General features: G+C 45.3%; 1 protein-coding gene across 9 annotated transcripts in view; it reads right to left on the reverse strand.

The window, feature by feature from the left end:
- Positions 1-25160, reverse strand: part of Chd1l (chromodomain helicase DNA binding protein 1-like) — an 86491-nt gene that overhangs the window by 31188 nt on the left and 30143 nt on the right. For 7 of the 9 annotated variants that reach the window (XR_010063611.1, XM_063281904.1, XM_008761354.4 and 4 more), the window contains 7 exons: positions 23654-23735; positions 19853-20015; positions 17131-17286; positions 16406-16498; positions 15720-15816; positions 4208-4281; positions 2759-2869 (listed from right to left, as the gene is read on the reverse strand). Coding sequence is in view for 6 of the 9 variants with exons in the window: in XM_063281904.1 (XP_063137974.1) it covers positions 2759-2869; positions 4208-4281; positions 15720-15816; positions 16406-16498; positions 17131-17286; positions 19853-20015; positions 23654-23735 (776 nt within the window). In the remaining 3 variants the exon portion in view is untranslated. Of the gene's footprint in view, positions 1-1927; positions 2118-2758; positions 2870-4207; positions 4282-15719; positions 15817-16405; positions 16499-17130; positions 17287-19852; positions 20016-23653; positions 23736-25160 lie in introns of those variants that run through there. The other 2 variants (XR_005501136.2, XM_039103804.2) reach the window with 2 other exon arrangements.

The following is a 25160-nucleotide window of genomic DNA, read 5'->3' on the forward strand; positions in this document are numbered from 1 at the left end:
TCATAAGGGAAGAGCCCTTACCCACACTCACAAGCCAGGCTATAGCAAGATCTCTGATATGCTGAGGAGGTGTGCTGCTGCTCCTGGGCAGAATGAGAGACTGTGTGCTGTCCCCATGTCTGGTCCCCACATCCTGTGTTGTGTGCCCCACTCCCTACAGAAGCCTTAGCCAGGTGTTCTGTAACCGTGTCCACTCTGACCATATGTAGTGTGACACAACCAGTCACTTTCTGGGCTTTCTTTGGTGCTGCAGGGTGAGATGCAACCATGGGTTCCGGGAATTAAAAGAACCGTGAAAGCACATTACAGCCTTTTCTCTTTGATTAATGTGAAAACTAATACAAAATGGACCGGCGCTTGTCAGGGTCATTAGAGATCACAGCTGAAACAAGGGAACCTGATGGGGCTTATTCCGAGAGCTTGAATTAAAGGTTACCTCTCAGAAGGACTACTGACTCCCAGCTGGGTCTCAAGACAAGCCAGGCAGGGATATTCTAATTAAGCTTTCATATAAAATCAAACCTGGGATAAAGAGTGGATAAAGACTGAGTACTGAGGGGAGCCAGGTTGCCTAGCAGGGCTAGTACACTTAGGCATCACTGGCTACGTTTGAGCAGTTTGCACAGACCCTTCTCATACCCCACACAACCACCTCATGGGCTCCAGCCTTTCATCATCGCCTTTTGTTGATAGGGAGATGGAAACACAGAGAAGTCAAAACACTTATTCAAAGTTGCACAGCTAGAAGACAAAAGAGCTAAGATTGGGTCTTCCATGTATGGCTCTTGAACCTGTTAGGTCCATTTTCTTTTGTGGTTGCCCTTGGAGGTTTTCTTTTCTTTTTTCTTTCTTTCCTTTTTGTTTTCTTTTCTTTTTTTGAGACCGGGTCCTACTGTGTTGCCCAGGACTGACTCAAGCTTGCAGGCTGAGGCAGTCGGTTACACTGAGCTTCCTAAGCAGCCAGTGCTGCAGGCTGTTCCATCGCGCCAGCTCCAGAGCCTGTCCTTGTTCACCACACTTTGAGCAGCTCCAGGTACTTGTCTCATTTAGAAATCTGCAACATCACCACCGGTGATCTGGTCCCTAGGGCCTCACACTCTATAAAGATGTGCACCGTCCTTCCCAGGTTAAGGCTATCAAAATGCAGCTCTTCTCAACGAGGGGTGGGTTCCCCTTCCCCTGCGGTGCCAGGAGAGGCACCTAGGGCCCTGTACCTGCCACGTGAGCATGCATGCTAACACTCAAGTCCATGAGTGGTATCTTTTCAGTAAGTCTGCTCATAATTGTTGAGACATATTGATGAGCTATTGCTGCCCCCTGGTGGCAACATGACTCATCCACAGAGACACTTGGACCCTGGATGGTGAGTGCTGAGACTGCGGCATGGCTGCAGCAGAACCATGGCAGTGAGTACCATGGTCTGCTTCTGCAAAAAGAAGTGCCCAGGTGCTTCTGCTCCTACAGGATCTGCTCAGGGCTCTCCAAGGAAGTCAACTGCAGTGTGATCTGCTCGTTCTTCCTAACCTCAGACGTTTCAAACAAAGAGCTCAAAGGATGACATTTTTAAATATCACAAGTAGAACTGTGTTCCCACTGGTTGACCTGACCCTCTAAGTTTCTCTTCACACTGCTACAGACAGATGATGATATAAATGAAGGACTGAGATGCAGGCTGTGGCCTTGGGAGAAAGACATGCCCAGAGGATCCGATTACATCATACATTATTATACATTATTATTATTATTATTATTATTATTATTATTATTATTATTATTATAGGGCATACTCTGGAAAATAATCTCCTCGCCACAGATTCTATCCCGTGCTCCTTCTAGACGCCCTTATACCAATCACTCGGTGAACGCTTCCTAATAAGACTGAACCTTTTCGTTGAGATGCTGATCTCTCTCTAACAGAGGAACACACATTTCTGTATTCACCACGTCTATTCCAGATTTCACTTGATCAGAAACAGGGAGCCAGGGGTTGGAGAGGAGGTAAGAGTGCGCACTGCTCCTGCAGAGAACATGCTCTTGCTCTTGCCCCTGTCTGCTGGCTGACACAACTGTGACTCCAGTCTGGAGACCTGACACCCTCTTCTTTCCTCCCAGTGCACCTGCACGCACACAGAAACAAGCAGGCACGTGCACATAAGTAAAAAGGTTTCTTAAAGAGATAAAGTGACAGAACTGAGAATGTGAGTTAACAAGTTATTTAAAGATGATCCAAAACCTGTTCCAAAAGCTAAAGGCACCCTCTTCCTGATAACATCCCATGAATGTGATAAATAATATTTATGACTAAAGTTATATATATAAACATTGTCCTAATTCTAATTAGCTAACAATCTACTCTAACCGAATTTTAACCTTTGCTCTGTTGGAGAAGTAACCCTGGAGAAAGGGAACTGGCTCTCGCACCCCCTGTCAGAGCTGGGAAGAAGATCGGCATCCAGGCATGTGCACAAAACTTCCCACGGAAATCTCTCTGGACGTCCAGGGCAGGAGTCAAAGCAGGTTAGAATGATTTCGAAGGACTCAGGCTTCAGTCGCAGCTCCTGGACGGGCCCACAGCTCGGGTATAAGGTCCCATGCTACAAGTCCAGCCCCTCCATCAACCATAGCAACGGCCTCCATTCCCTCCTTCTGACCCCTCAGTAACGACCCCATCTTTCAGAGACGCTAGAGACTAATGGCTAGAATGTCAAGCTCTCTACCAGACCAGTTGCCTGGTCTTGTCAAGACCTGTGTAGCCTACCTGCCCGGGTGCTCAGGAGGAAAACAAAGATGGGCTGTTTTCCAAAGTTCTTAATGGCCAGGTGTCTCTCCTCTCCTCTCACGGAGCCATCCACACGCTCATAGCTGTACCCTTGACAAAGAGGAGAAAGCGGGGCAACCTGTTAATTCTTTCCAAGGACTCTGGGGAACGAACAAAGATCAATCCAAAGCAGACATCAGTTCTACCCTTTCCATGTACAGACAGAAGCTCTACCTCTAACCATTCCCATGGGAATTTCAGGAGGCAGTACTACCATTCTCCAAGAGAACACATCAGAACATATTCATGTTCTTAAATGCACTTGACGTGGCGTTAATATGTAGTTCTGACCATTCCCAAGTAGTCGTGAACAGTCGCCCCATGGCAGACTGAGCTTGGTAAGCAGAAGGATGGGGGGAAGGTGAGGGACTGTGTCTGGAGGCTCAGTGTTTGCCTTTCTCTGAAGCTGGAGGAGAGCGTGTCCTCCTGTCATCTCGATCCAGACGAGAGAGCACTCTGAACATGAGCTCTGCTTGTACTCCGGGGATTCCCAAGAGGGCCCTTCCTAGGCACCCCACGGTATTAGAGGAGCATCAAGTATAATTAGTACAGTAAGTTCCAGTCTGGACTTAACTGCAGTCGAACTCAAACTGCGAGGTCTGGAGCTCATCCCCCTTCACCCGGGGGCTTGAGGTCAACCACAGTTACAGCTGTTCCGTTTTATTTTATGCTAAGCAGAATCCTCAGGTATCACCCCCACCCCTTAGTGTTAAATAATTAAGAACTGGCCCGGCCTCTCCCGTTGATTTTGTGGGATGTCTGTATTTGCGTCTGTCTAGTGGCTCTGAGTATGTGCTCTGCTGCTGAAATGAATGTTTCATGACCCTGAAAGTTACTGCCACTGAAACTTGTCTATTATACATGTAACACTTTGCCAGCATCCGACCCTGTGCCCATAACCGCAAACCACGTAACCAGTGGGAGTGCGGCTGCTGACTTCCGGCCACACATCCCTGCATGTTGCAGTGGGAGCTCGGCTGCTAACTTCCGGCCACACATCCCCGCATGCTGCAGTGGGAGCGCGGCTGCTGACTTCCGGCCACACATCCCCGCATGCTGCAGTGGGAGCGCGGCTGCTGACTTCCGGCCACACATCCCCGCGTGCTGCAGTGGAAGCGCAGCTGCTGACTTCCGGCCACACATCCCCGCATGCTGCAGTGGGAGCGCAGCTGCTGACTTCCGGCCACACATCCCCGCGTGCTGCAGTGGAAGCGCAGCTGCTGACTTCCGGCCACACATCCCTCTGTGCTGCACTGCTTCCTCCACACCCCTCCTCTGCTTGCGACTCTGAAGAGTGTGTGGCGACATTTTCTCTTTGTAATTCCCTCGCCTCGTGTGACTGACTGTTCCGTATGTGACTCAGGGAATGAGGTGGGTGAGGGGAATCACCTCTGTAATCCATATAGTCTTGCAGAATATCCAACATGTGGGTCATCTGGGAGAAGAGTAAAACCCGGTGGCCCCTGGCAAGAAAAAAATAAAGGTGACAATTCTATTAATATTTAAGATATATTTCCCTCAAGCAAAATTCTTTGGTAAAGTACAACCCAAGTTTATAAATAAATGAAATACTAAGGTATAAATATAACTTAAAGCCTTCTTCGAAAACCCTAAGAACGTTATGTAAAGAATGTTCTGTTCCCTGCAACGTGGCAGTTCTTGAGCTATAGTGGAGAAATTCCCAAGGGCATCTGTCAATACACCACAGGCTACGGGCAGCCCCAGATGGACCAGAGACCTCACTGGAATGTCAACTCAGTCAACTGAAAGTAACACAAGCTTTCACGCCAAAAGCAAGATAAAACACATTAGTTATATAGAGCAACATGTAAAATTCAAACACAAATGCAAATGCTAAGACCTGGAAAACCATGGCCAGCCATCTATCAATCGCTAATCTTATTCGGGAGAAAGTCACTCGTATTAGTTATTTTAATTAAAAATTCAGAGATGGTTCCTTTAGAAGTGGGCAAATGACATTTCATTTCCCAAGACACTTGATGAAAGAAGAAAGATAAATGATGGATTAAGAATGAAGTCTTAGGCTCTCTGATCCCGACCCACAATTCCCTGCTCCCAATTCCCGTGTGAGAGAGAGCTGTTCACCCCGAAGTGCAGGCAATCCTGAGACTGCAGGGCAGGACAGACTGCCACTTCTGCCCACCTTTGCCCACATTCCTGACCCAAGAGGAAACTGCATAATGCCTCTAGACACAGGAATATGGGAGCAGTCAGCTGCAGGAGCCCTGCCGTCCAGATCTGTGCCTGGATCTGAACTGAACCAGTCAAACAGCTCCCTGAACCCAAATCCTGCCGGGAGTGGGGAAGAGGTAGACCCTGAGAGGTGCAGACACCCCTGAGAACCTAGAGGAGACTACTCTCTGCTTACATTTCCGACTTAAGAGGAAAACACCTAGCGCCACCTGTGGCCCCTGCTCACAGGGACCTAGGAGCAGTAGGGGCAGTACCCTTCCTTCCAGTTGCTGCCCTCACAGAGAGCTGAAAGCCAGCCACCAGGAGCGACTAAACACCTCAGAGCAGAACACTCTGTTCCCATAACTGGCTGAAAGAAAATAGGAAAACAGGTATACAGGAGTGCTGGCACACAGGCCAACAGGAAGGTCAACCACCATTAGAAACAGCAAGAATGGCTAACACCAGAGACAACCCGATGGGGAGAGGCAAGTGCAGGAACCCAAGTAACAGAAACCAAGACTGGTTGGCATCATCAGAGCCCAGTTCTCCCACCAAAGCAAACAATGGATATCCAAATACACTGGAAAAGCAGGATAGAGATTCAAAACCATATTTAATCCTCATGATGGAGGACCTTAAGAGGGTCATAAATAACACCCTTAAAGAATTATAGGACAACACAAGTAAACAAGTAGAAGCCCTTAAAGAGGAAACACAAAAATCACTTAGAGAACTGGAAAAAAACAACCAAACAGGAGAAGGAAATGAACAAAACCATCAACGAGTTAAAAATGGAAATAGAAACAATAAAGAAAGCACAAAGAGAGAAAACCCAGGAGATAGAAAACCTAGGGAAGAGATCAGGAGTCATAGATGCTAGCACGACCAACAGAATAAAAGAGATAGAAGAGAGAATCGCAGGGGCAGAAGATACCATAGAAATCATCGACACAACTGTCAAAGATAATGTAAAACGGAAAAAGCTACTGGCCCAAAACATACAGGAAATCCAGGACACAATGAGAAGATCAAACCTAAGGATAATAGGTATATAAGAAAGTGAAGACTCCCAACTCAAAGGACCAGTAAATATCTTCAACAAAATCATAGAAGAAAACTTCCCTAACCTAAAAATAGAGATGCCCTTAAACATACAAGAAGCCTACAGAACTCCAAATAGATTGGACCAGAAAAGAAACACCTCCTGTCACATAATAGTCAAAACACCAAATGCACAAAACAAAAAAGAATATTAAAAGCAGTAGGGGAAAAAGGTCAAGTAACATATAAAGGCGGACCTATCAGAATTACACGAGACTTCTCACCAGAGACTATGAAAGCCAGAAGATCCTGCACAGATGTCATACAGACCCTAAGAGAACACAAATGCCAGCCAGCCCAGGCTACTATATCCAGCAAAACTCTCAATTAACATTGAGGGAGAAACCAAGATATTCCATGACAAAACCAAATTCACACAATAACTTTCTACAAATCCAGCCCTACGAAGGATAATACATGGAAAAGCCCAACACAAGGAGGTAAACTACACACTAGAAAAAACAAGAAAGTAATCTCCTTGGAACAAAACCAAAAGAAGAGAAGCACACAAACATAATCCCAACTCCAAATACGAAAATAACAGGAAGTAACCATCACTATTCCTTAATATCTCTCTCTTTTTTTTTTCTTTTCTTTTTCGGAGCTGGGGACCGAACCCAGGGCCTTGTGCTTGCTAGGCAAGCGCTCTACCACTGAGCTAAATCCCCAACCCCCCTTAATATCTCTTAACAGTAATGGACTCAATTTCCCAATAAAAAGACACAAATTATCAGACTGGATATGTAAAGAGGACAGAGCATTTTACTACCTATAGGAAACACACCTCAGAGATAAAGACAGACACTACCCCAGAGTAAAAGGCTGGAAAAAACACTTTCCAATCAAATAGTGTGAAGAAGCAAGCTGATATCTAATGTCGAATAAAATTGACTTTCAACCAAAAGCCATCAAAAAAGATAAGGAAGGACACTTCATATTCATCAAAGGAAAAATCCACCAACATGAACTCTCAATCCTAAATATCTATGCTCCAAATACAAGGGCACCTACATACATAAAGAAACCTTACTACAGCTCAAAGCACACATTGCACCTCATGAAATACTTGTAGGAGATTTCGACACCCCACTCTCATCAATGGACAGATCATGGAAACAGAAATTAAACAGAGACATAGACAGAATAACAGAAGTCATGAACCAAATTGATTTAGCTGATATCTATAGAACATTCCATCCTAAAACAAAAGGATATATCTTCTTCTCACCACCTCATGGTACCTTCTCCAAAATTGACCATATAATTGGTCACAAAACAGACATCAACAGACACAGAAAGATAGAAATGAACCCATGCATCCTATCAGACCACCATGGACTAAAGCTGATCTTCAATAACAATAAAGAAAGAAAGCCCACATATACATGGAAGTTGAACAATGCTCTACTAAATGATAACTTGGTCAAGAAAGAAATAAATAAAGAAATAAAAGACTTCTTAGAATTTAATGAAAGTGAAGGTACAACATACCCAAACTTATGGGACAAAATGTAAGCTGAACCAAGAGGAAAACTCATAGCTCTAAGTGTCTGGAGAAAGAAACAGGAGAGAGCATACATCAGCAGCTTGACAGCACACCTAAAAGCTCTAGAACAAAAAGAAGCAAATATACCCCAAAGGAGTAGAAGGCAGGAAATAATCAAACTCAGGGCTGAAATCAACCAAGTAGAAACAAAAAGGACTATATGAAGAATCAAGAGAACCAAAAGTTGGTTCTTTGAGGAAATCAAGATAGATAAATCCTTTGCCAAACTAACCAGAGGGCACAGAGAGTTTGTCCAAATTAACAAAATCAGAAATGAAAAGGGAGACATAACAACAGAATCTGAGGAAATTCAAAAAATCATCAGATCCTATTATGAAAGCCTATATTCAATAAAACTGGGAAATCAGAAGGAAATGGACAGTTTTCCAGACAAATACCAGGTATCAAAGTTAAATCAGGAACAGATAAACCATTTTAACAACCCTATAACTCCTAAAGAAATAGAAGCAGTCATTAAAAGTCTCCCAACCAAAAAGAGCCCAGATCCAGATGGGTTTAGTGCAGAAATCTATCAGACCTTCATAGAAGACCTCATACTAATACTGTCTAAACTATTCCACAAAATTGAAACAGATGGAGCACTACCAAATTCCTTCTATGAAGCCACAATTACTCTTATACCTAAACCACACAAAGACCCAACAAAGAAAGAGAACGTCAGAACAATTTCCCTTATGAATATTGATGCAAAAATACTCAATAAAAGTCTTGCAAACCGAATCCAAGAGCACATCAAAACAGTCATCCATCATGATCAAGTTGGCTTCATCCCAGATATGCAGGGATGGTTCAATATACAGAAAACCATCAACGTAATCCACTTTATAAACAAACTCAAGGATAAAAACCACATGATCATTTCATTAGATGCTGAGAAAGCATTTGACAAAATTCAACAACCCTTCATGATAAAGTCCTGGAAAGAATAGGAATTCAAGGCCCATACCTAAACATAGTAAAAGCCATATACAGCAAACCAGTAGCTAACATTAAGCTAAATGGAGAGAAACTTGAAGCAATCCCACTAAAATCAGGGACTAGACAAGGCTGCCCACTCTCTCCCTACTTATTCAATATAGTTCTCAAAGTCCTAGCCAGAAAAATCAGACAACAAAAAGAAGTCAAAGGGATAGAAACTGGAAAGGAAGAAGTCAAAATATCACTATTTGCAGATGATATGATAGTATACTTAAGTGACCCCAAATGTTCCACCAGAGAACTACTAAGCCTGATAAACAACTTCAGCAAAGTGGCTGGGTATAAAATTAACTCAAACAAATCAGTAGCCTTCCTCTACACAAAAGATAAACAGGCTAAGAAAGAAATTAGGGAAACAACACCCTTCATAACAGTCCCAAATAATATAAAATACCTCGGTATGACTTTAACCAAGCAAGTGAAAGATCTGTATGATAAGAACTTCAGGCCTCTGAAGAAAGAAATTGAAGATCTCAGAAGATGGAAAGATCTCCCAGGCTCATGGATTGGTAGAATTAATATAGTAAAAATGGCCATTTTACCAAAAGCAATCTACAGATTCAATGCAATCCCCATCAAAATTCCAATCCAATTCTTCATAGAGGTAGAAAGAACAATTTGCAAATTCACTTGGAATAACAAAAAACTAAGGATAGCTAAAAGTATCCTCAACAATAAAAGGACTTCTGGGGGAATCACCATCCCTGACCTCAAGCAGTATTACATAACAATACTCATAAAAACTGTATGTTATTGGTACAGAGACAGGCAGATAGTCCAGTGGAATAGAATTGAAGACCCAGAAATGAACCCACACACCTATGGTCACTTGATTTTTGACAAAGGAGCCAAAACCATCCAATGGAAAAAAGATAGCATTTTCAGCAAATGGTGCTGGTTCAACTAGAGGTCAGCATGTAGAAGAATGCAGATCGATCCATGCTTATCACCCTGTACAAAGCTTAAGTCCAAGTGGATCAAGGACCTCTACATCAAACCAGATACACTCAAACTAATAGAAGAAAAAGTGGGGAAGAGCCTCAAACACATAGGCACTGGACAAAATTTCCTGAACAGAACACCAATGGCTTATGCTCTGAGATGAAGAATTGACAAATGGGACCTCATAAAACTGCAAAGCTTCTGTAAGGCAAAGGACACTGTCATTAGGACAAAATGACAACCAACAGATTGGGAACAGATCTTTACCAATTCTACATCTGATAGAAGGCTAATATGCAAAATATACAATGAACTCAAAAAAGTTAGACTCTAGAGAGCCAAATAACCTTATTAAAAAATGGGGTACAAGCGCTTGCCTAGCAAGCGCTAGGCCCTGTGTTCAGTCCCCAGCTCTGAAAAAAAGAAAAAAAAATGGGGTACAGAGCTAATCAAAGGATTCACAGCTGCAGAATATGGAATGGCTGAGAAGCACCTAAAGAAATGTTCAACATTCTTAATCATCAGGGAAATACAAATCAAAACAACCCTGAGATTCCACCTCACACCAGTGAGAATGGATAAGATCAAAAACTCAGATGACAGCAGATGCTGGCGAGGATGTGGAGAAAGAGGAACACTCCTCCATTGTTGGTGGGATTGCAGACTGGTACAACCATTCTGGAAATCAGTATGGAGGTTCCTCAGAAAATTGGACATTGAACTACCTGAGGACCCAGCTATACCTCTCCTGGGCATATACCCAAAAGATGCTCCAACATACAACAAAGATACATGCTCCACTATGTTCACAGCAGCCTTATTTATACTAGCCAGAAGCTGGAAAGAACCCAGAGGCCCTTCAACAGAGGAATGGATACAGAAAATGTGGTACATCTACACAATGGAATATTACTCAGCTATCAAAAACAATGCCTTTATGAAATTCATAGGCAAATGGAGGGAACTGGAAAATATCATCCTGTGTGAGGTAACCCAATCACAGAAAAACACACATGGTACGCACTCATTGATAAGTGGATATTAGCTCAAATGCTCGAATTACCCTAGATGCACAGAACACATGAAATCAAGAAGGATGACCAAAATTTGGATGCTTCAGTCCTTCTTTAAAAGAGGAACAAGAATACCCTTGGGAGGGAATAGGGAGGCAAAGTTTAGAACAGAGGCAGAAGGAACACCCATTCAGAGCCTGCCCCCCACATGAGGCCCATACATATACAGCCACCAAACCTAGATAAGATGGATGAAACTAAGAAGTGCAGGCCGACAGGAACCAGAGATGGATCGCTCCTGAGAGACACAGCCAGAGCATGTCAAATACAGAAGCGAATGCCAGCAGCAAACCACTGAACTGAGAACGGGACCCCTCTTGAAAGAATCAGAGAAAGGACTGAAGGAGCTGAAGGGGCTTGTAACCCCATAAGAACAATAGTGCCAACCAACCAGAGCTTCCAGGGACTAAACCACTACCCAGAGACTGTACATGAACGGACCCTGGGCTCCAAATTCATAGGGAGCAATGAATAGGCTTGTTGGGGAACTAGTGGAAGGGGAAGTCCTTGGTCCTGCCAAGGTTCGATCCCCAGTACAGGGGATTGTTGGGGGAGGGCAGTAATGGGGGAAGTATGGGGAGGGGAACACCCATATAGAAGGGGAGGGAAAGGAGTTAGGGGGCTGATGGACAGGAAACTGGGAAAGGGAATAACATTTGAAATGCAAACAAGAAATATGCAATTTAATAAAAATGGAAGAGAAAAAAAAAAAAAAGAATGACGTTTCAGGATCAATTTTCACCCGCCATGATGGGCTGACTGAAGGTCAACCCCGCTGTGCTGGAAAATAAACCTCTTGCGTTTGCATTGAACTCCGTTCTCGAGTCTCACTTGGGGGGTCTCCCTGTAGTTAAGACTCGAGCCTTACATTTGGTGCATTGGCCGGGAAGCCAGACTCCCCTATGAGGTCACGAGGAACAGTGATCAGAGGAACAGCTTGAGCTTGATGTCAGGGATGCCACAGACCCCTCACGTTTCCAGTCTGATGACTGGGTCTATGTCCGGAGGCATCGGACACAGTCACTGGAACCTCAGTGGAAGGGACCCTTCCTGGTGCTGCTAACCACTCTCACAGCCCTCAAGGTGGACGGTATTGCAGCCTGGGTGCATGCTTCTCATGTGAAACCTGCAGACACCCCACTCCCAGGAATCAAGACAGACAATCCGCTCAAGCTCAAGATTCCCACCCCTCCATTGGACAAGAGACACCATGAAGGGGCTATGGTACTTCCTCCTGCCTGGCCGCTTTGCGGCCTTAAACTCCCACCAACCCTTGGATAGTGGAGAACCCCGATACGGGATACTGGGCTCCACTCAAAACCGCCAGACAACCTGTGAGTAGCTCCTGGTTTCCCGACCTAACATTTGATCTATGTAAACTGGCTGAAGGTTCATGGCCAGATTCTGATACTCAAAAGACTCTAAGGGACTCATATCCCAGCTGCCGATGGAGAACATTCTACATCTGCCCAGGAGGAAATAGGACCTCCAAGTATGGAGGACCAGAGCAATTTTACTGTGCAGCATGGGGATGCGAGACGTCTGTGGGAGGTAATAACCTCTGGACAACCTCACGGGAGGACCTTGTCACCATAGCTAGGGAAGGCACAGGTACACTGGTAAAGCTTAGGTTTTCAGACAGAGGAAAACGGGCTAAGGGATGGGAAATGGGGAAGTCCTGGGGTCTTCGACTATGGATCACAGGAGGATATGATCCTGGGTTACTTTTTACCATTAGACTTTTGGTACAGCCACTTACTGACCTTTTACCCATAGCGCTGGGACCTAACCCAGTGTTAGCACCCTCTAAGACAATATTGACCCAACCTCTTAAAGCCTGTAGCTCCTAGCCTCTTTGAGCACCTGCCCCTCCGGGACCTCAACCCCCATTCCTTTCCTCAAGCCCTCTGAACTGGTAGACCCTCTCTGGTCTATGATGTTAAAACCTTCGAGATCCTAAATGTCTCACAGCCTGAACTCACCACCTCATGTTGGTTATGTTAGAATACAAAGCCTCCCTTCTATGAGGGAATGAGACTGGCTGCAGAGTATAGCATTTCAGAAGATGATGGGACATGCAGATGGTCTCAAGGGGCCTGCACTGACCTTACAGACCATATCAGGCCATATCAGGCGGTACTGGAGAGGTTCCAACTCCCCATCTACATGTATGCAACCAGACTAACTCTTCTGTACCTTCAAGCTGGATAGTCCCCCCAGTCAAGACTGTTGGGCTTGCACCACAGGGTTGACCCCTGGTGTACATGGGGAAATTCTCAACTCCTCCCACCCTAAAGGGTTTTGTGTACTAGTCTAGTCGGTGCCCCTCATAACCTATTATTCTGAAGAAACTGTCCTCTAGGCTCTACTAGTGAACCCGACTGGAAGCCTAATGGTCCAGAAAAGAGAACCTGTTTCTTTGACCTTGGCCATATTTTGGGAGCAGGCCTAGCTGGGCAGGTACCAGGATTTCGGCGTTAACCCTACAAGGTAAGAATTATAACGGCCTCAAAGCACATATTGCTGAAGATACTCAATGCCTAGGGAAATCCATCTCCCATTGAGAAAGTTATGTTGATTCCCTGGTGGAGGCTGCGTTACAGAACAGAAGAGGTCTAGCTTTGGTGTTTTCACAACAGGGAGGACTACATCTTGCTGCAGTACATGAGGAATGCTGTTTTTATGTAAATCACTCGGGGGTTAGAGAGTCCCTAGCCAAAGTATGAGAAAGTTAAGAGCAGCGCCAAAAAGAAAAAAAAATCCAAACGCTGGTATCACTCTCTTTTTGATGCCTCCCCTTGGTTAACCACCCTCATATCCACCCCCTTACAACCCTTAATCATTCTCCTACTACTGTTGACCTTTGGACCCTGCATATTGAACAAGCTTAGAGCCTTCATAAGAGAGAGAACAGGTGCAGTGCGGCTGATGGTCCTGGGCCAACGACATGAGACCCTGAGGACGAGACCTGAAGAATATGAGTTAGTTCTCCAAGACATCTGAGTATAGCTCTAGGATTGGAGCTTGTGCAAGAAAAAGGGGGGAATGAAGGACCCTAGTTCTTACTAAAGGGTAAGAGCTATAAAGAGGCTTGGCCTGGTAGAAGGCAGGTAGCTCTTGGGGACCCCAGGGGCTTTCGCCAGCCTTACACCCGCTGCCTCAGGTCAAGGTTAGGCTAAGTACCAGCTTCCCGCCTCGGGTCAAGGCTAGGCCAAGTTCAATTCTCCAGCCACAATTCTTAGAAAGAGCAAGAACAGGACATTCTTTTTTTTTTTTTTTTTGGTTCTTTTTTTCGGAGCTGGGGACCGAACCCGGGGCCTTGTGCTTCCTAGGTAAGCGCTCTACCACTGAGCTAAATCCCCAGCCCCTAGAACAGGACATTCTTGAAACGCTGCAGAATGTACTGACAGTTACCTGACCCTCTGGTCCCAGATAAGAGTTTGAATCACATGTCGTGTGCTTGCTAGCCAATAGATTCAAAGGTCAAAACGCTTAGCCAATAAGTTTAAACTATAACCTTGCTGATGTAACCTGTACCCCTAAAAAGTATAAGAACTGCTTGTTATAGCCATTCGGGGTCGCCTTCTAGTCACTCGCCACAAGGGGGTGATTGAAGGTCCCAATGCGTCGGAAAATAAACTTGTGTTTGCATGGGAAAGAAAGAAAAGAAAAGAAAGATGAAGTCTTGGGCTGGAGAGATGGCTCAGCACTTAAAAGCACTGGCTGCTCTGTTCTAGAGGACCTGGGTTTGACCCCAAGAACCCATCAAGCAGCTGACAACCAGCAGTAACTCCAGTTCCGGGGGATTCGACACTCTCTCTTGGCCTGTGTATGGCTACTGCACATGCACGGTACACTGACTATAACATGCATGTAGGCAAAACTGACAACACATAAAATACATATAATCTTTAAAAAAAATAAAATAAGGAGAATGACGTCATGGGCTAGGGGGACGTTAGGGGTGGGGAGATGGCTCAATCAGTAAAGGGCCTGCCTCATGAGTACCAGGCCTGAGCTTGCTCTCTAGAACCCATGTAAAAAGTGTTGGGAGTTGTGGCAGGCACAGCATCTCGGCCCCAAAGAGGCAGAGGCAGAAGCTCCCCTAGGCCTGCTGGACAGGTAGTCTAGGCAAACTGCTGAGCTCCAGGCCAGTAAGTGACTGAGTCTCGGAAAACATAGGCAGTACTTCTGATGACACCTGAAGTCATCCCTTTTCTTCCTCGGAGAACAAGCTAAAAACCAAGCAGCAAAACACTACTACACAAGATCTTTTGATGGCCAATGCTTGTCTCTGAGAAAATGTCCCCCAAGTTCCCCTTGAGTTTGAACTAAGACCTGAAGAGTACCTGGGCGGAATCACTAACTGAGTCCCTGTGATAAATACTGATTCAACACAAGCTGCTAACAGGCAATCGTGGAAGAAGAGATCAGTGCTGTCTCTGTCCTGGGGGAACAGAACAAGGTCACAGAGATAAGGACACCACACACTGGTGAGTCAGACGGCACATCAGAGGACACTGCCAATGCTGACTTGGGATCCTAATGGCTATAGGAATCCTGACAAAAGGATGATGGTGCAGGGATGGGATGGCAGGGCCAGGAGCAGTAGCAGGGAAGGGAGAACCCTAATCCAGGCCCTGAAGAAAGGAAACTTGGACCAATCTCAAGAAATGGCTCTTCACCATTTGGGTTTTAATGGTTACCAGCTCAAAGTACTAAGTGTAAACCCACTGTCTATCCAGGGTACAGAAAAGCCAGCAGCCTGTCCAGGGTAAACCCACTGTCTATCCAGGGTACAGAAAAGCCAGCAGCAGCCTGTCCAGGGTAAACCCATTGCCTACCCAGAGTACAGAAAAGCCAGCAGCCTGTCCAGGGTAAACCCACTGTCTACCCAGAGTACAGAAAAGCCAGCAGCCTGTCCAGGGTAAACCCACTGTCTATCCAGAGTACAGAAAAGCCAGCAGCCTGTCCAGGGTAAACCCATTGCCTACCCAGAGTACAGAAAAGCCAGCAGCCTGTCCAGGGTAAACCCATTGCCTACCCAGAGTACAGAAATGCCAGCAGCCTGTCCAGCAGGTGAAGTTTCCCACTGGCCTCAATCAGGTGCTCTCCAACTTCAAAGGGCTCTGGTTCCACACCTAGGGAAGAAAGAACCCATCTCCAGTAATGTGCCTGGCTAGGAGCAGACTCCCTAACGGAGAAATGAACGGTGGGGAGACACCCAGGGAAACCCAAACTGCGGCTCTGGAGAACACTTTGATTTTCCAATGTCAATACCAAGAGAGGGGAGTGGGGGTCAGCAGAAAATAAGCTTAAAACATGTCCACCTTCTCAGAGAACAAAAAGACAAAACAAACATAGTGTAGAGTCTATGACTGAACCTTGGAGTAAAAAAAAAAAAGAAAAGAAAAGAAAAACATAATCTAAAAGGATATTAGGAAGAATGTTAAGAAACCAACAGAGATGTGTGAGGTAACACTGATACAAAAAAGTGAGCATAAACCCACCAACCTCACTGCAGCCAAAGATACAAACGGCACACCTCCCTGGGGGGCGCACCTCCCTGAGGGGCGCACCTCCTGAGGGGCACAACTCCCTGAGGGGCACAACTCCCTGGAGGGCACATCTCCCTGAGGGGCGCACCTCCCCGAGGGGCGCACCTTGCTGTGGTCTTAGGGACAGACTGTTAACAAAACAGTGAGGAGGGACTGTGCACTATCCACTCACCATCAAACAGATATGGGTGGTCCACACACTTCCGAAGCTGCGTTAGGACATTCTGGAGTTTGACTTTCTTTGCCGTCTCGTTCTCAAATGCATCTGAAATCATAAAGACAATAGGAGGAATGAAAGATTACCAAAGCAACCCTCTCCTCCCACATCTCCACAGCCTCACAGACTTGATCACACATGTAGCCTCCCACTGGACGGAAGGCATGTGTGAAGCTTGCTTAGCCATCCCTCTCGCTTAAGAAGGAACACTAAACTGTAAAATGAACTTAGCACCTTACTATCCTTTTTCCAACCTTCACCCTTCCCACTCTAACTGTTCTGGAGTGGGGGAGCAGGACGAGACAAGATGGAAATCAAGAGATGCTTCCCTTCTTACTCCCCACGCCTCCCGGTGAGTCTGAGTCAACAACATTTTGCAGCTCGTTAGGCGTCCAATGGGCCGGAAAGACAGGGCAGGACTAGAGCGCTCAGAAGTGCTGGCTTCAAGGCAGTAAGGAAAATGGGGCCAGAGGAAAGAACGAACTGAACTCAACAACCAACTCTGAGCTACTCTGGAGAGCCCCAGCCACCCTCACTGCCAGCCCAGCCCACCTGAGAATCCCTCAGAACTTAAGACCCCGCCCCTTCCTGTACTTCTTGTACAGAGGGAGCCTGATTACTGAGCACTTCCTGCCTGAAAGCCACGCCCTCTCAGCTTCTCGACAGCCACAGCCCCATACCTAGGTCTTTCATCAAGATGGCCTTGTAGTACTTTTTCTGCAGTGCTGACATGCCATGGTATATCACCACCTCTGTCTTCTTGGGAAGCTCTGTGGCCACCTGAGCTTTCACTCGCCTCAGGAGGAAAGGCCGCAGGAGTCTGTGCAGCTCACTGGCTGTGTAAGAAAGACGGATAGGTAAGAGTGTAGAATGAAGGCAGGCACTCCGCCACTGAACACGATTCGGAATCTACCAAACAGCATGGCTTATCCTGGTCTACCTTAAAAATGCTTTAAAAAGTTTTCAGTTAGGGAAAATAAAGTTAATAAATACAGTGCTGAGAGCCAGCAGGACAGCCGATGGGTGAAGGTGATTGCTGTCAAGTGTGATGACCACAGCTTGATCCCGGGATCCGTGTGGTAGAAAGAAAACACGGACCTACACAAGCTGTCCTCTGACCTCCACACGCTTGCTAGTGCGTGCACGCGCGCGCGCGCACACAGAGAGAGAGAGAGGGAGAGAGAGAGAGAGAGAGAGAGGGAGGGAGGGAGGGAGGGAGGGAGGGAGGGAGAGAGAGAGAGAGAGAGAGAGAGAGAGAGAGAGAGAGAGAGAGAGGAGAGAGAGAGAGGAGAGAGAGACAGACACACAGAGAGAATCAACGTCACTGGCAGCTCTATTCAGGCGGTTCGGCAATGCAGGCGCCATGAAGGCCCACTCTCATGGCTGACTGAGAAGCGAGTGCTGATGCCTGCCCAGCCTGAGCGGAGAAAATCTTACCCCATCACTAACCCAGGAAAAGACAGAATCTTTGAGTTTCTGCGGCTAAGCAGTATCCTGGTGGGTATCTGTGCCATGTGACCTTTATCTAGCTTGCCTACCATGAGGAGTGCAATGTGGGCGTGGTTCCGCTCCCTTCACAGGACTGTGGTGTTCTAGGATAGTAGCTGCATTGTTTAGCTCTCTGAGGCACCTCACCTCTGTATTTACTGATTTCTATTTAACCCATCAGTCTCCACGCCCTCGTTGGCGTTTGGGATCTTGGGGAAGGGGGGTAAATGGTACGTCATTGTAGGCTTTTTTTGTATTTTAATATTTATTTGAATTCTGTGTGTATTAACATTTTGCCTGCATGTGTGTAAAGGCACCATGTGTGTGAAATGCCTACAAAGATCAGATGAGGGTGTCATCCCTGGAATGGAGTTTCAGATGTTGTGAGCCTTCACGTGGGTGCTGGGAAGACAACCTGGGTCCTCAGGAAAAGCCCTGGGCCCAATCTCCAGTCCTCTTTGTGGCTTTGATTTGCATTTCCCTCACAATCACTGATACTGAGCACTTACATTTATATAGCAATAATGTGCTATACAGCACAACGGAGTTAAGAAGAAAGCATTTTTATGCAAACCTTTACTGATTTTCTTCTTTGACAATTTCATGCACATATACAATGTACTATGGCAGAAGGCAGCATCTGAAAGCACTCATCATAAAGAGATGATAGGCCCGTTCCATCACTACCCAGTGTATCCATGAATCCACACACTACATTGTGCCTCATGAATCTGTACAAATGCTGGGTACTGGCAGCAGGTCAAAATCTGCATGCATTTTCCACTGAGTGTGCATTGTTCCACAACATAAAAACCCCAAGCCACATCATAGGGGAGGACTGTCTGTCTGTCTATACTTCTTCCTCCTACTCCACCTCTTGGCTGCTTTCACTGCCATTAGCTCTTAACCCAGGAACTGGGACACCTAAGAACTCTGCTCTTACTTAGAGTCCTAGGTATGGGAGGCTCTCCTATTTGGAGGGTGTTTTGCATCTATTCCTATTGAGCAGCATTACAGCTTAGAATTTGTGCAAGCAACTGTGCCCATTTTAATATCAGAGACAAGTACTGCTCCACGAGCAAAGCCACAGAGCTGACTGCCAACGTTGTCAGCATTCAAATCTGTTTCTTTTGGCATCAAACCCTTTGTTCCCTCACCAGGTATCTAGAACGTCAAAGCCATTCTAAATCAGAATCTCACTACGTTAGGATTGCCAGACATAGAAAATAAACATGCAGGATAGATAACCAGCTAAACTGGACTCTCACAGAACAAGAGGCAACACGGTAGCACAGTATGTCCCTATCATATCTGATGGGATGGCTAAAACTTATCTGGCAACTATAACTTATCATGGGAGTTATATAGGAGAAATCTTTAGCCTACAGTCCAAGATTTCTGCTGGGAAAAGCCCCTCTAACTCAAACTTAACCAGTACATACACACACAATCATTATATTGGATAAGCATTCGAGGGTAGTATATAAGCAGTCAGATATTTCTATGGAACAGAGGGGCAAAGGTACAAGAGAAAGCTACCACCTGCATGAAGGATAAAGCATGCCCCTCCTCCCCATCCCCAATACACACAAACGCATACACTTGCACATCTCACCTCTCTCAAACTAGTGGTTTGACTGCATGGTTAAAAAGAAAGAGTGCTACAGGGCACTGCATGGCAGTATGGCCTGTGGTAGGGACCCTCTCACCTCTTTCAAAAATGAATTAATGAGCCCCAGAGAGTCAAGCATAAGCGACAAGTGAGGACAGCAAGGCATCTAGCACGGGCCTTCTGTTTGTGGCTCCTTGCCTCCCGGGTCTTCTGGTTGTCTATCTTCTATCTACAACTATTAGATATGGTGGCAGCTTCTGTGCCAAACCCTCCTGAGGATGATTAGGAAGAGAGAGACCTACCTGATTTGGACTCTTTCTCAATGTCCTGGTAACACTGAACGAAATCTTCCACCTGCTCTCTGCAGAAGAGATCAGGCTCCACGACGCTGAGAAGAGAGTAGAGCTCCTGGAGGCTGTTCTGGATGGGAGTTCCGGTGAGCAGGAGACGGAAAACCACTGAGAACTCAAACACACAGACCAACAAAATTAAACCCCCCACAGGCTGGAGGAAAGTCTGGGTTACCCAACAACGAGTGGGAAGGACTAAGGTACATGACACGGGCAAGCTCCGGTTCCGGCTGTGTGTTTTATTTGATAAAGGAAGTGACTCCAGTTTGAACGAGGAGGAAGAAGAAGAAGAAAGAAGAAGAAAGGGGAAGAAAAAAGAAGGAGGAAGAGGAGAGGGAGAAGAAAGAGGAGAGGGAAGAGGAGGAGGATGAGGAGGAAGAGGAGGAGGAGGAGTCCTACAAAGAAGACAGCATTGTAAGGATGCAATACACCACGTCCTGCACAAGTGTTACAGAGCAGCATGGGATACACTATTGTTAGTCTTAGAGAGTTAAATTATGGGTTGCACATGACATTGGGGAGCTTACTGAGACAAATGAGACATGTATGTATGTGCATGTGGAGATGGAGAAGTAAAAAGCTAACACACGGAGCCCTAACACTACAGGTAAGAAGCAAGACTGATACCAAAACCATGTCTTTTGTAAAACCTTATGGACTATCAAGACTTCTGTATTTTTCCAGACACTGTGCCACACGATATTCCTGAACAGTCGGGAACAAATGAGAAAGCCAAAAATAGAAAATTCCTTTCAGTAATTAAATACTAGTAATTGGTGATGAAATAAAAAGTTAAGAGAAACAGGAACATCAGGTCCTCCTTTGGGACCCCTCCTACTGCTGGGAATCCCACCCCGCCCCTGCTTCCTCCGTATATCAGTTTGCTTTGCTCAGAAGGAGAAAGAAAAACATTAACAAGAGACATTAGATCAAGGTTGGTCAACCCCTAAGCTGACGTAACAGGAGCTATCAAAATTAATGTAACAAGATAGAAACGCCATAAACCCTATGTCTGCTATTTTAAATGTCAAAATACAGTGGCCACTATGCAGATGCGCACACATACACAGATGCACATACAAGATACACTGAGATGTTAATGCAGGAGTGGGTCATGGGGTCTTTCCCTTTTCTTGTCTGTCTAGATTTTGGCTCTGGGTGAATCATAAGAGGACACACTGCCTTTGGAGTAAAAAGTGATGTGACGTGACCAGTTAGAGCTTACTACAGAAGTCTTGGCAACCTCCTTTTGTTCTTTCTGAAATGTCCATTCACTACCTACCCATCAGTCCCGGCTCTGCTGGTTAGATGATGTTTTTGAAGTACTTCAGCTATCTGGACTGAGATTTCTTTTTATTCTTTTTAAAGTATGGTAATCAGAATTCACAAGGTGTATTTCAGTAAAGAGTTGAGAAGATCAAAAACTGCAGGCTCACACAGGTAACCACTAGTCATGATATTTAGCTTTTCCTAGGACATGCATAAAATTTTTGATTCAAAGTAGAGTCCTTTTTTGCATCAAAACTTACAACTGGAAAATAAAAGTCAGAAACAATCTGCCTTTATAGTACTTTACAAGGTCTGTGTATAAAATACTATGTAAGTACATTCCTTATTAAATATTAAGTATTTTTCCACATAATGGCAACTTTAGTTGGTAAATGCACTGTGAGTATGACATAAAAAGTCTGGCACTAACTGTTTTCGCATTTAGATCACTTCTGATTTTCATAAATAAACTGAAAACTGTATTAAAATTGACAGATATAAAAACAGACAGAATCAATCCACTTTCCCACCTTTCAGTCCAATAAATAAATAAATGGTTTTGTTTGGCTCGCGCTCTCTCGCTCGTGTTCTCTCTCTCTCTCTCTCTCTCTCTCTCTCTCTCTCTCTCTCTCTCTCTTCTTTTTAAGACGGGGTCTGACTATGAAGCCCTGGCTGTCCTGGAACTCACTGTGTAGACCAGGCTGGCCTCAAACTAAGAGACCTGCTTGCCTCTGCCTCCCAAGTGTCACTATAGCTCACCTAAATAAACGAATTCTCTTTTCAACCATCCAATGATCTGCAATCCAAAAGGACCTAAAAGGAACGCTGACCTGTCCAAAATGAATCTCCCCATGTCAAATCCACAAGCCCGGGGCCCCTTTACTGTGCCTGCCTCTTCTCTCACTCTACGTCAGTAAACTGGCACAGGAGTTTATGAAGCATTCTCTTACAAGGATGGAGACCTAGAATATGACGACTGCCATCACTCAATGTGCTCCCTCCACAAGACACACAACGTGGCGGTATGAGGGGGTGTCCCTCTAAGAGGTAATTAGGCCATAGCCGCTCCTTTTGAATGGGATCATGGGCACTTAAGAGAATCATTAAGCTAGCTTTCTCTTCTCTCTCCTGCCCTTCTGCCATATGAGATCACAGTGCAAAGTCCCCAACAGCTTGATCTGACTTTCCAGCCTTCAGAACTGTGAGATAAATAAATGTCTTTTTGTTCTGACCCAGCCTGTGGCACCGCGTTAAAGCAGCACAAAGGGACTAACGTGAAAACCTCCTGGGAAAGAGGCACTGTTAAGGGTCCCCAAGATGAAGGCAATGGTACCAGAGCCAGAAGATGCCTATGAGGGGGCAGCGATCTCCACAGAACCTATCTGCTTTCAAACACCCAAAAATGCAACTTCTAGGCCAGTAACTACAGAACACTGATCAAAGGTTTTCTTTCCGACGCCTCTCTGGACCTGATTTGTTATGGGATGGGGCCAAACTTCATCACTACCAAAACGAGGAGTCTCGTGAATGATCGAGCCTTTCAGCTAGGAGAAAGACCACTTTTCACAAACATCTCTGAAAAACCCGGGGAGTCATGCCCGTGTTTCCAGAACAGTGTGAGAAGCCAAGAGAAGACGAGAACAGTGGATCACACTTTATAACAAAGACAGCAGAGGACTCGACGGTATGGAACTGGTCCTCGTGTGGGCCACTAAATGCTTGGAACAGGTAGTGGGAAAGAGGCACAACATGCCCAATGTGTCTGCTAGGGAAACAGATTTATAGTGAGGTCATTTCTGCAAAGAAACCAAGATGATCAAAGAGAGGTGAAATGCTTCCAAAAGTGCAATGCGCTTTCCTGGAGTGGGGTCACATTTGACAACCAGATTTTAATAAACACTGCCTTACAAAAGGTAAAAGGAAAGACATTACATATTCTGTCTGCCCCCAAACCCCCAAGTGATTATTTAGCCTGGAAGTAATCTGACTGAAAGAAAAGGTTTCAGTTGAGTCTATGCTATTCAGGTCTAACTATTTGTTAAAAAGGTCTGACTGTGCGGCCGTCTTCCCTCACCCTCCAGACTGCTGTAATTACAGAATGCACCTGGTTAACGTTCTTTAGGGGGAGGGATGAGGAAGCGGGGCTCCAGAGTATTGTCAGAGCAGTGACATCACCATGCATGATACTGCAATGGTGGGTAGATGCCATTGTATAATTCTCCCAACCAAGCAGCCTCTACAATATCAAAAGTGAATCTGTGAGTTACAGACTCTGAGTGATGATGTGAAAACTGTTCCAGCATTTGCGACAAATTCACTGCTCTGATCGGGGATGTTGATGATGAGGGAAGGTGTGAATAGAGGGTTTGAGGGGTGTCTCTGCATCTGCTGCTCAACTTTGTGTTCAAATGAAAACCACTCTTTAAAAGTCGATCTTCAACAGCAGGCATTTAGATGAGAACCAAAGCTACCCTGTGAATTTACCTCTGAAAGTGTCCTATGCAGCAGGGAGCTCTGGTTTTTCAATCTGTGAGCTTCATCCACAGCAAGGACACTCCAAGAGAAGCTGTGAGAGAAAATCCACTTTCAGCTTTGTGCAACTCAGAGCGTCTAGAATGCTACAGAACCGCAACTACTGTTAGAAAGACTATCACAGCTGGCCTTGAGACACGTCCGAAGCACCTCCCTACTGACTGGACAACAGCTGCGGCACAAGGCGGTTCATTCAAGGAACTTCCCCCCACGACAGAGAAGATGGCAGGCAGGAAGGAAGGAGCCAAAGCCAGAGAGAGGAAAAACATTTATAACCAAGTGCCAGGTCCTGAACTTGTAGTTCTGTGTGTTTAGTCCAAAAGGACACGATGAGCAGACAGAATGGGACCAATAGGGAGACGGAGGCTCAGAAAGTTGAGGTAATTTGGTCAGGCTTACCAGAGCAGAACTGAGAGTCAAACCCATAAGAAACCTTAAAGAGATAGCTGTGCCACAGAAGACAAAAAGGTGGGTTTAAACAAGTCCTGAACAGAACCAGGCACTACAGAGACGGCCCCCTCCTCCCCTCCTCTGTGGACCCTAAGGTCCTCAGTGATTCCTACAAAGCGTGATTTGCTGTATGTTCATAGTTAGAACAATTTATCAGGAAGTCCCAGTCAAAAAGGACATACACATACACACACGCACGTGCATATTTCTATGCAGCTCCAACAGGCCTCAAATGTGCAATCCTCCTGCCTCAGCCTCCCAAGTGCTGAGATCACAGGCATAGATCACTATGCTTTGGCTATAAAAGCACATTTTGACAAATATTTTGGGAATTCCATTGCACGTCTTCCCCAAATATGGTAAATATATATCCATGAGTGTGTTCTGGAATATATTAGTTAAAATTGCAAAAGTTGAAAATAAATGTGTATTAATACTTGATAAAGCATATGGTTACATGAAAAGGCGTATGTGGTCACTGTGATACGAAGGTTAGCTGGGCGTGGTAGAACACATCTGTAACCCTAGCACTTGGGAGGTAGGTGTACAAGGATACCACAACTGTGAGGCTAGCCTTAGCTACACAGCAGGGTCAGCCAGGACTACATGCAAAACAGTCTCCAAACAAAAAATTAACCAAACAAGACATGAATATTGTATGTCCTTAAAAATTGCAAAAAAGAAAAAAAGTCAAACAAAAGATAAAATGTAGAACCTATTAAGACTTAATTTTGCTTGTAAACATCATGGGATATCGCATTATATTTTAGACATTATCTTTTAGATGTATTTATCTGGGGGTGGCATGTGTGTGCCATGGTGTATGTGGTCAGAGGACAACTTGTAGGAGTTGATTCTTTTCTTCCCCATGTGGGTTCTGGGATAGAGCTCAGATCCTCAGGTTTGGTTTGCATAGGAAGAGTCTATACCAAAAACAGACAAACCACAAACCACGGAGATGGGAAGAAAATTCTGCACCGATAGATGGAGAAGGAACTCGGGGGCCTGT

The sequence above is a fragment of the Rattus norvegicus genome, chromosome 2, assembly GCF_036323735.1.
Source record: "Rattus norvegicus strain BN/NHsdMcwi chromosome 2, GRCr8, whole genome shotgun sequence".
NCBI lineage: Eukaryota > Metazoa > Chordata > Mammalia > Rodentia > Muridae > Rattus > Rattus norvegicus.